This window comes from Anolis carolinensis, chromosome 2 (genome assembly GCF_035594765.1).
Source record: "Anolis carolinensis isolate JA03-04 chromosome 2, rAnoCar3.1.pri, whole genome shotgun sequence".
NCBI classification, from domain to species: domain Eukaryota; kingdom Metazoa; phylum Chordata; class Lepidosauria; order Squamata; family Dactyloidae; genus Anolis; species Anolis carolinensis.
Genome location: NC_085842.1, coordinates 236,576,600 through 236,588,997, shown reverse-complemented (window position 1 = coordinate 236,588,997; position 12,398 = coordinate 236,576,600). Strand labels below are relative to the sequence as shown.

The following is a 12,398-nucleotide window of genomic DNA, read 5'->3' as shown; positions in this document are numbered from 1 at the left end:
ATAAATGGGCCGGCAGAACGTTGGATAAGCGAATATGTTGTATAATAAGGAGGGATTAAGGAAAAGCCTATTAAACATCAAATTAGGTTATGATTTTACAAATTAAGCATCAAAACATCATGTTATACAACAAATTTGACAGAAAAAGTAATTCAATACGCAGTAATGCTATGTAGTAATTACTGTATTTACGAATTTAGCACCAAAATATCATGATGTATTGAAAACATTGACTACAAAAATGCGTTGGATAATCCAGAACGTTGGATAAATGAGTGTTGGATAAGTGAGACTCTACTGTATAAGGCTGAAGGAAAAATTGCATTGATGGCACTCTTGAATTTGAAATATTCAATGCTTGATACTCAGATGAGGACACTTACTACTTTGGAATTCTTTTCCAGCCCAAATGACAATTTGTATTTGCCCCTTTATATTTTCCCTTCACACTTAAGAGTCTGATTCTTAATGTAGTTAAGCCGAAGAAATTGGATTAATGCCTATTTAGTGCCATCGACGTCAATCTCACTTACTGGTTCCTCCTCAACTAAACTGTCTGTAAATATGCCATGGAGGTCAAGACCATCAATGGATAGATACTACTCATGATGACTATTTTATTATCACTATTATCAATAGCTGTATGTTTCTGGATATTAATTGCTGGGGAATAAAAGATAATATCATTAAACTTGTGGGATTCCAAAAGCATCTGTCTCGCCATTGTGGGAAAGTACTGCTAGACTTCGGTCTAATCCAAGGGGTGCTTGAAGAGAGGTGTAAACTAGCTTTACTGTACTTATACTTAATTGACTTATGGATCTAGCTATAAGTCACTGGAATGTAAATGGTCACAAACATGCCACAAATACTGTTTTCCCTTACAGTATTACAAATTTCAACAAGAACATATACAAAGTTCTAATAAATGCATATTTTGTTTATTAGAAACAAAAGATGCACTCCTTCAAACTTCTTCAAATTATTTCTTACCATTCCTATTAAAATAAAAGTATATTACTGTATAACGATTATTATAGCCACTTGTTATTTTTAACTCTACTTTAGAGACAGGGAATAAAAAACCATCTAAATATAATGTTTTAACAGCTAAATCAACAATTTATTAAATGTTCTGGTATTACTGAATGCAAACTTGTTTGATAAGCAGCCCATTAAATGCATGTAAAAACTATTTCCATTTAACGAAACTGACCTACTCTATCTCATTAGAAGGAAGACATGCTCTCTTCAGTAAAAGAATAAAGAAAGCATCATTCAACACTTGTAGAAAAGAACTCAAACAGGACTCAGACAAAGAATATAGACATACATATATTCACAAAAACAAAACACAACCCCCCAACCTACCGCCCTAAAACTAGAAAGCAAATCTATTTTCTTGCTAATCAATTAAACTCATTAGCAGAAACAGAGTCCCAAATCAGATCAGCTTTGTCCACTACGAGTACAATATTGCCAGCCGTAAAGTGCAAATTTTCCAGCCATTTTGTAAAACTGGGGAAAGTGGTGCCAACAGTACAACTCATCCCTTTCTGCAAATATAAAATGTATTTATGAAAGTGATCTACCCAACTGTTATCACAGAAACAGGAGAAACTTGTGTTTGTAGGGGAACAACTGGAAAATGAATATATTCTGGACTTTGGTATAAGAATATCTATGCATTTTAGGCTATGGAGAAATCAACAGAAAGAAAGAAAGAAAGAAAGAAAGAAAGAAAGAAAGAAAGAAAGAAAGAAAGAAAGAAAGAAAGAAAGAAAGAAAGAAAGGGGAAAGAAAGTTTTCCTTCATTTCAAATGGAGCACCGCAAAATTTTATTCTTTCCAGGAAATGAGGGTTCTAGCCTCCCTTTTCACATTTCTCTGCATGATGTAATTTATTCCTGAAATACATCAAAACTGTTGCTGAGTGGGTCAACAAGTTTCCTGAAGGACAGACACAAAATCTTTTTGCAGATGGGAAGATACTGTGGCCTGGTTAAAAGGTACATGTTCATCGCTTGATGGATCAAATGAGAACTTGCACCTGCATGACCTAACCCTTGGAGTACAAAAACCAAAGATAGATTATGTACCATAGCACATCAAACAAGCTATTCAACTCTTTTGTGATCCACTGCTGAGCAAATAAATGGAGTACATGCACATCTGGATGCTTCTGTCTTGTTTCTTTGTAACCCAAATACATAAAGCTAACATCCTTACAGGCAGTGGTTTAGCGACTCCGATTCCAACTGTTCCCATTGGGGCTCCTTTCAGTGCCTGCACGGCTTCCTCCAGGCTGCCATTTTCCAGGTTGATGTCATTGACAAACATGAGCCTATCTCCTGGGAGAAGTCTGCCATCTTCTTCAGCAACACCGCCAGGAACTAGAGAGCGGATCACAATCACGGTATTTGCAGGGTCCATTGGGTCCTTTTAAATATGGGGGAAAGTGAGGAAAATCAGCTTTAGTGAATTCTCAAGTTGTAAAAAAAATATTGCAAACAAGCTTTACTTATGTAAGAAAATGGAAACCACTTTCAAACAGGCATGGCCTCACCATAATGCTGAAGTTAACAGATGTGCACATTTGTATGGAAGATAACAGCATGTATGCATGGCACTATGGATATAAAGAATACTTGCAGAATAATACGTTTCCTACCTTCAATGAGAAAGGGCGACTCAACACTGAGACACCCTATAGAAAAACAGGTAACCACACTTTTCTTTTTTTTTTACATTTTGGAACATTTTGAAAAAATATTTATACAATACACTCTTTCCTATACTGTATATATATTGTGCCAAACCCCTCCCCATGTGTTTTACTTTAAAAAAAATATTTTGTGCAAACTATTTTTTACTAAAAAGCCCCAAGATGCAAAAATATGCAAAAAAAATCTCATGATCCCATCTAGTTGAGGAACAGCTTTAAAATTGTCAGTTCTTTCACATAAAAACAAAATAAGGAAAGCATTTTATTACTCATGCACAACAACTATCAAACACACATGGAGCATCTATATTATTTCATTTTGTTTTGCGATGTAAGAAATAATAGTGTCAACAAATAATACATATGTGCACACAACAGTAACATTTCCTCATATATGTATGTCAGTTGATGGTATATATAGGTACATACAGTACATGTAGCATGCTAATAGAGTGACAAATTTAGACAACAATCAACTAATGACTGTAATGAGCATAGTGGATTGTATCCAGTCATGTGATATCAGAAGAACCTAGCTGAAATATAGTATCATTTGATCCGTATGCTTAGAGCAGCAGTTTAACACATATAGTTCAAGTAAATCTAAGAAGCACATGCTGTAGTATGAATGTCAAAAAAGTGATAAATTTAATATTTAAAATTGCAAACTATTTTTGTAAATTGGATTTAGGATAAAACTCCCTCTCAATAGTCTGATTACATACACTTTTTTAACCTCATAAAGAATAAAAAGCTTTTCGTTTTTACTTCATGGGAAATGAAAAGCATCTCTGTTCAAACAGGTTATAAAACATTTGGCATTTCTATAACGTCTAGTCTGATGAGTTCATTCTTGCTAACTGAGCAGCCAGGTGTGTATGTGTATCTTATATACTTTTTTCGGGAATTTACAAGGAATACTGATGTAATTGCTGCCAAGTTATAAACATAACTTTTGTGTTCAATGAAACATTCAACCTGAATCACAGTTGGAGAAACCAATTTAGGACCATAGTTTTTAATCCAGCTGATGTAAGCCGCTGAGTCCCATTTATGAGAAAGGTAGATTATGAATAAAATAAATATTAATGTAGAAAATAGCAATAATTGTTACCAATGGGTAAAAGATTGATATTAGACGCAAGCCCATTAACTGCAACTCCTCCTATCTTTTCTAGAAACTCTCTGGTGACTAGTTGGTTTGTGGTCTAGCACCAGTCCATGAATCGCCTCTTAAGAGTAATACACTGATTTTGGCAATGATGGTTTGTGTAGTGGATGCATCACAGTGGTGCTCTGTTATTTCAAAATTAAGTGGGTAATGCAAGTCTGAATTTGTTTCAAATTCAGCCAGCCAGGGGAAAATGTTAAGCAGATGGTGAAACTAAGAACCTATGACACTACATAGCTACAGCACCACAAATTATTTGTGGCCACCTCCGTTGTTACGCTATGCCATTTTTAACATGATCTTCAATAACACCAGGGTCACTGAGACAAATTAGCAGAGTGGAAGGGCCTTTTGTGTTCATTCACTCATTTGGGCAGGAAGAAGAAATGGGAATGGAACAGGAAGATGGTATTATGCATTCACATTTGTGTACTTATGCAGGGGGGAGAGGGAAGGGAATTGGATAGGAGAGGGCAAGTGTATTTGCACATATGGACAGGAGGGGGAACCATGAGACAAGGAGGGCACACATGCACATTTAATTACTCATGTAGGTTGGCAGGAGAAGGGGGAAGGCTCAGGTGTCCCCTTTCCCCCTCTTTATGCTCTTCCATCCCATCTCCTTCCTCCCCTCCCATTCTGATATATGAGCAAAAAAAATATACACACAGTCAGGCCCGGCTGTCCTTCCAATACATGTACTTTTTGTGTGTGCTAAATATGTTGGGGTTTTTTTGGTTTTTTTTTGGGGGGGGGGGGGTCTAGAGATATCTGTGTCTTGTCCACTTTCATAGGGGACCAGGGCTCCAAACCCCATGAAAGAAAAGGACTGACTGTTTATTCCACTTTAACTGCCATGGCAACATTTTATGAAATCCTGGGATCTGCAGTTTCCAGATACTTTACTTTGGGTTTCACTAAACTACAAATCCTACAGCTCCACAGCTTGTTGCCATGGCAGTTAAAGTGGAGTATAGTGCTTGACGGTGTAGTGTGATTGGTTTCTTAATCTCTTCTTTCTGGATTTTTAATTTGGGAAAATTTCCAGTCATTTGACAAGTTCTCATATTTTTTTATCAATGTTTTAAGTTCTAAGAGCAACTTTACATAGTTAGATTTCTACCAGACTGATGATGCACTGAGATATGTCACACCCTGAGATTTATCTTGTATGTATGATGATCTAGCTAGCCTAATATAAGAAAAGGCAGTTGTGTGTGGTATCAATGCATAGAATATGCTGTTTTGTTTGTAAGAATATTTGCACTGTTTCCATCTATGGTGTAAGAAGGCCATAGACCTACCGCATGGCATCTCGGTTATTTCAAGAGTATTAACTTCTGTGCAAGTTTCCTACCCTTTCATTTACATGCACAATGTCATATAATTGTTCATTAGTTAATTGCTAAAAGAAATATTAATTTTAGTGCAAACAGCAGCACTGAAATAGGCATTTCTCACCACCTTCTGAAATATGCATTACCGAGGTAAGAAAGGCACAAGAAATATCAAGTGCCTTTCCAGCTTCGCTTCCACAGTGGGGACCCTACTCAAATCTCATTACAGAGATAGCATGCTAGCTTTAAGGAAGGAAAAAATGTTAAATTATAGAGAAACCAACAAAAGGGAAGCTGGAAATCCACTTTTCAAATTAATTTGTGTATATGTTTGTAGTTTAGTGTTATATGTAACCAGAGATATATGTTGTATAGTTTGTTATGTAATTGTTGTCTAGGAATGTGATAGAAAATTAATTGCAAGATGACTGTTTACACAGACAAGTGTTTTTCTTTTTGAAATCATCAAACCTATTTAGAAGAAAAGATCAGTCCCATAAAATGAAGGTCCATAAAATCAGATTAGCAGGCTTATTTACTCAGAGTAGCATCTCTACCAGTAATGTCTGAGTTTTACATTGTTTCAAAATATTCCTTTTTCCTCCTGTAAAAATAAGCAGTGCATAAATTACCTGGTAATCTAATATGCTAAAACCTAGTCCCATGCTCCCTTTCTCTAATTCAATTTGCTGTACTTCCGTTTCCCACATTGCCAAAGAGGATCCTTGAGCCTCATCTGTATTCTGGCCCATATCAGGCGTTTCCAAGTTCGTATCTTCTGTCTCTGAAGAGCCAGGCAGTCCACCAAGGTCTATATGAGACTGTGAAAAAAAAAACCGTAATTACTTTTATAACTAAATTGTGAACATTGTGTTGCTGAAACTATACGTATTATTTATCACACATATTATTGCTAGAAAGGTTCCACGTTACTTTCTGAATAGTAGCTAATACCAACTGTAAGATTTTTTAAAAAGCATTATAAATTTTGTGGCAAGCAAAGGATTAAACAGTATTACTCTAATACAAAGGTAAAGCCATCTACAAGTACATTCTCCAGTACCATTTTATGACTTCTGAAAGCTATCCCTACCACCACCACCTCACAGTCAGACCTTTAATTATTTAAAATTACTCTGAATGCTCTCATGTTCTCTTTGTTATATTGTTGCCCTCTTTGGACTCTTTTGGTTTAGGAGGAGTCTTTTTTTATGAACCAGAAAAGGCTTCAGAACACTTGCTGTTTTGTAGGTGACCATGAGGGGCATGTGCGGCCTCCAGATATCTAGTAGTTACCCACTCATCTTTTAATGTCTCCACATCGAAGATGTATTTCCAAAGAACTTACAAGAAAATAAGAACCAAATGTAAGAAACGTTCAACCAGGCTGAATTTGATCCTACTCAGTTGGCCTTGAATGGCAAAGTATTCCCATGCAGAACTGCAATCTAAATGCTATTTTGGTCACTGAGAAGATGGACTACAGAAAACATAAGTGATGTGCTGTTTCTCATTCATCTTTCTGTTGTCTGAAATGATTAGCTCCACAAGCCTGCTGGATATGAAGAGGATGGAGGAAAGGAAGAAGTTCAAAAAATTATCTCTTTCATGCAATCCCATATTTGAAGAACAAAGAAGAGGGAGGACGTTCCTTCTGGCCAGTGACATCAATTGGCTGCATGGGTTCTGGATCAGGGTAGATACAGCTGTTCACATCTCAAAAATGTGCTCTCTCTGGAGCACACTAGAAATTCCAGAGTAAATTTTGGTCCCCTTGTTCTGCATTCCTGGTTGAAAGCAAAACTTCTGCTCTAAAATCAACCATATGTAATGTAGACACTTTGCAGCAGTTGGTCTACAAGGGCCAAGTAAAACAGATTGCAAGTTGAGACCACTTTCTTTGGCCATTGTAGACACAGCCATTTTCTGGCTATCTCTGGCAGCCAAAGTATATCAGGATTCTTAGCAGACACTTCAAAATCTGACAACATTGGACAACAATTTTGTTTTTATCCAAGTTACAATGACTCTGGCATTCTAAACAAGGGCTTCCTAAAAGCAAAAGAAGCAGCCCTGCTATAATTCAGCTAGAAGTTAGAGCCCTAACACCCCAAATGATTATTGTGGCATGATTCAACTATAACTGCTATGGGAACATCCTATGGAATCCTGGGGTCTGCAGTTTAGGGAAGCATATTTACAGCCAGCATGGTGGAGACCAGGGTCCAATTCAATTCTGCAGATCAGGGTTCAATTCCCACGCAACTATGGAAACCCACTGGGTGACCTTAAATGAGTCACACAAAATGACTGAGGGCTGCCCTATGGCTTGAAAGCACAAATTTTGAATTCTCAGCCAGGGTGTCTCCCTAATCTCCAGACCCTAGGTTTCCACAGATTGTTGCGGGTAATGTGGAATCATAATGTGGAACATAAATGTATAATGTGAAGGAGGCATTGTTGATAAAATTCCTGAGGCAAGGGAAAGAAAGACAGGAGACTAGGAGAAGAATAAATCATTGCTGGTAAGATACCTGAGTTTAAGAAAATGAAGGAAAATGGGAGAGGCCTGTTTGAGATATCACTTGTAAAATACTTCTAGCAGAAATAAGGTCAGCCCCACAGAGCTCTTTTAGAGTAAGGTTGGATATAGCTCAACAAGAATATGGGAGATGGCTCTCTCAAGCACTAAGATTCCACTCTGGGTCCCATATGAATGTGAGACACTACTGCTAAGATTTCTGAAGTTTTTTTCTTTTTTTAAGGGCAGAAAAACTGAGGTGGTATTTGGGGTGTTGCCATAAATTTCAGGCATTTAAAAATTGGAAGAGGGGGAGAAAAGGAAGCTCCTAGGTATTAGATATGGATCCAATCAGTACTGGATATTCTTCAGATAAAAACATCCACGCTTTTCTGATATGATTTACATCAGCTATGCCTTATACATTCTCTTCTGGGTTCTCTAAAATAATAATCATTATGTTCTGTATGAGTAATAACCAGTAATAATACCTAGCTCACACTGAACCTTTGGGATATAAGAAGGAATGTGTTAAAAATCAGTAGAGCCCAATACTGAGGGTCATATCAGAAGGGAGATGAGCACTTTTATCAATATACATTGGTTCCTGTGAAGAGAACACCCAGTACTACCTCAAGGATTTGGACTGGAAAACCCATGAAGCATTTTACTATGATTTCATGAACCAATGGGGAAAATAGATTGCTACTCAAATGAACGTAAATATTCCTAATGAAGTCACAAAGCTGCAATTAATCCATCTGCAATGTATATCCGTGCAAATCCGTATTGGAAAACCCCATATTCCCTCAACTAAGAAGCATGGTCAAAGCACTGATTTTCTACTAGACAGGAAAACCTGTCTGCTTCGAAATAAGCACAGTATGAAGCACTAGGCAAGATTAAATGGCAAAAGAGGGTGAGGATTCCTAGCTTTCTTACATTTCTTACATTACATTGGAGGGCTAGGAACAGACCAGTTAAGAGAAAAAATTCAAGACAGTATTGCATGGACAAGCATCTCAGTGACCACACCAACTACAGTTTGTGCATCCTGATACATGCAGTCTTTGACACAATGTTACCTGTTCCATCATATGAGACTCCTCCAAGACTGAGTGCTTTGCAGGTGGAGCTGTACGGCAGCAAACCATTGTGACTTTGATGGGCAGCTCTTTTAAAATATTTACCACATCCTTATGGTTTTCTCCAAGCAAGGATATTCCATTTACCTGCCAAGAGAAGATACATTTTACAAAAACAAGAAAGCAAACAATGAATGTAACATATTAAAATATGGTATGTACCACAGTAAGATCACACGTGTATGTGCCCTGAATTCACTGGAGAAATAGTACTATAGCAAAGCAAGTTGCAATGTTCAAACATTTCTTGGAAATTCAAAGTCAATAAAAATATTATTACCATCTCATATACCCAATGAATGAGACAAGTTTTGTGAATAAATTCCACATATAAATCATGTTTTCATAGTTAATAAATTCACCGGTGTCAAAATAAAATGCTACTCCCAATCACAGTACACTGGTCTATATAAATATTGACTTATCATTTGACAATTATTTATGTTCTGGTTGTTCTGCTCTAGTTGAAAGAAATATTGACCATTGCTAGAAGTATCTTCTTCAAAATATGCAATATGAACATATCTCAGTTAACAAAGCCCCTAACAAAGAAACCCTTTTTTACAAAGTCTTTTTCTTCTCTCATAGGCCCCTCTTTCCTCCTTATCCTCTTACTAGAAGGATGTGTTTTGCCGCACTGGGAAAATAGTGAAGGAAAGCTGGAGAAACACAGACTTTCAGTGTTGTTGCAATGGTCTGTCTGCAATAAATATGTAATGAAGTGTAATAAAGTTCAAGATGTCTAGAAAGTTCAAAACACTTTTTGTTTACTTATGCAAGCCTTACCTGATGGTTCGATTTTACATGTGCATATTGTTATGTTTTGAATAAAAGGGTTGCAGAAATATATTGAACTGCTGCTTTGTGCAATATAGGAATCTAACTTTATACTTCCTATGATATTTCTGCTTCTGGAACCAAATTGTCTATTAAAGTAATAAAGGTTTTTTAACTGAGGTCTATCTCATTCTATATGTGCTAATTTTACAAAGGGGACCATTATTAAAGGAGAAAAAATCTCCTTTAAGAAGTGAGACTACACAAGGCAGAAATTATTCATACTTCCAGCAATTCATCTCCACTGAACAGCTTGCCACATCTTCCAACTGGCCCTTCTGGTAAAACAGATCGGATGAAATGATGTCCCACTGTAGCTTCTAAGCTTATCCCCAGTCCGCTGCTTTCACTAAACTTGTTCACGTGAGCTACCTAGAAAGGGGAAAAATAATGAATCTTTAGAACACTAAAGAACTGGTTGTTTTAAAAACTGAACTCAGACTGATATACAAAGGAACAGTAGACTTAAAAGCAGTTAACCATAACATTTTGCCACAGATGCTCTTCTTCTAAGCTACAAGTTGCCTCCTTTCAAACATCACCCGCGCTCATTGATTTCTCACATCAAAACAAGATGGAATCACAATGTAAGCTGAAAGGGAGCAGCCAGCTGTAACTTCCTATTCTCTTTTGCAAAGGGTAACAGATGCTGTAGCTCCAGCTGCCTGAGAGATGAAAGGTAGTCAGAGAAAGTGTAAGATAAATGGAACAAATGACACAATCAAAGGTCCCGCACTTCCTGTTACACCAGAAGTCAGCCTTTGTGAGTGCTACAGAAACAATGGGTAGCAAATACAGTATTCTAAAGCGGAAATGTCTCCAATGCAATGTACAAGCCCAGGATTCCTACTGCATGCACACCGGCTGTCACCCTCTGGGAGCAGTCAAGCATGCACAAGATGCGCCCCTGGCTATATAATCCTCTAAAGTTTACTAATCCCCAGGTGTAGGAACAGCTGTACTATTCAATGAATTGGAGATGTAAATTGTCCCTCCCCTGAATGTCATATGTATGTTCACGGCATCACAGCAAATACAAACTCTGGATTGCCTGGAGCACAGAACTTGATATAAATTCTAAAATGTGTCACAGGAACTAGACAACAAGTATTCTTCGCCTCAAACAGAAGTAACCAATACCTAGTTAAATAGGATGCATTGGATATTTAGCACAAACTTTATTGTGATGTATACTGAACATCTTCTGGGCACTTTTGACTGAAGTCCTACAAAGCAATCAACTACAAGTAATAAACACAGAGAAATCAGCAACCAATATCAAGAACTCAAAGGGGGAGAAAAACTAAACCAGCCCCAAAACACACCAAAACAATTTAAAACACCAGTGAAAAAGAAACTAGTTAAACTTCTTAGATCCGGTGTTTCACAACCTGCCACAACACAAATGAAAAGTATCTGTTACTTAAAATGGCAGCCAGATACGAAACAGAGATGCTGTTTTTCATCCAGTGAATGTGCAAGATCACATGGGAAAAGGTCAACCTTTAAAATTCCTTTATTTACTGGGGTATGGGGGGCTTACGAAGTAATACTGAACTTTTAACATTATTTAGGCTAATCATCATATGACAAGAGCAGGTAGACTTACTAAAAAGTTGTATTTTCTTTCCAAAAAACACAGTCAACAACATGGGTATATGTATTGTCGAAGGTTTTCACAGCTGGAATCAATGGGTTGTTGTGTGGTTTCTGGGCTATATGGCTGTGTTCTAGCTGCATTTTCTTCTGACATTTCACCTCTTCTGAAGATGCCAGCCACTGATGCAGGTGAAACATCAGGAGAAAATGTGGCTAGAACACAACCATACTGCCAGGAAACCACACAACCCCAATATGGGTATAGTTTTGCCCATTTTGAGAAAGCCACCAAGAAAAAGCATTGCACAGAACTGAGGAATCATATAATGTTGGCAGCCAGAATCACATGATGATGGAATAAGACAGGCATGGGCAAACTTCAGCCCTCCAGGTGTTTTGGACTTCAACTCTCACAATTATTAATATCCAGTGGGCTGTTACGAATTGCGGTAGTTGAAGTCCAAAACACCTGGAGGGCCGATGTTTGCCCATGTCTGGAATAAGATGAAACTGTCACAAAGCAAAAAGCAGTCCTAAAGCCCTTAAGGAAGGATAGACCCTGCCTTTCACCCAATGTAGGTTATAAATTAGGGAACCAAGACAATTTCAGTACCATGCCCTCAGCTGGAAGCAGCCTAGAATAAGTTCAGCTATTCCATTTCCCCCAAGAACATCTAAAGTTTCCAAACCACCACATATTCAAGTACCTTGCACAAAAAGGGGAAATAGAAATAGGGTAGTGGTTCTCTTCATGACATAGTGAAGCATTTACCAACTCCTAAACCCAGCCAATAAATGAATTTCTGGCAGATTTTATCAGCCAAGAGAGGAAGAAAGGATCTAGTTTCTATGTGATGGGATGAACTGATTCATTTGTCTTGTCCACACCATCAGGCTGCAGCAAATGAATGTGAACCCATGATAACTGACCAGATAGCACACTGGACTCAATGTCTGTGATAACTGTGCCATTAAAGTAGGAACACAAAGGAACCATTATCTTCCTAACACATTTATCATAGTATGCATGCAAGGGTTCCACTCCTACAATCGCTGAACCCTAT

The 12,398-nt window shown here is 37.5% G+C and overlaps 1 protein-coding gene across 22 annotated transcripts in view; it reads right to left on the bottom strand.

Moving 5' to 3' along the window:
• Positions 1 to 12,398, bottom strand: part of mpdz (multiple PDZ domain crumbs cell polarity complex component) — a 134,522-nt gene that overhangs the window by 71,620 nt on the left and 50,504 nt on the right. For all 22 annotated transcript variants that reach the window (XM_008103128.3, XM_008103131.3, XM_062971926.1 and 19 more), the window contains 4 exons: positions 9,961 to 10,107; positions 8,839 to 8,985; positions 5,865 to 6,053; positions 2,229 to 2,438 (listed from right to left, as the gene is read on the bottom strand). In XM_008103128.3, the coding sequence (XP_008101335.2) occupies positions 2,229 to 2,438; positions 5,865 to 6,053; positions 8,839 to 8,985; positions 9,961 to 10,107 (693 nt within the window). The remainder of the gene's footprint in view (positions 1 to 2,228; positions 2,439 to 5,864; positions 6,054 to 8,838; positions 8,986 to 9,960; positions 10,108 to 12,398) is intronic.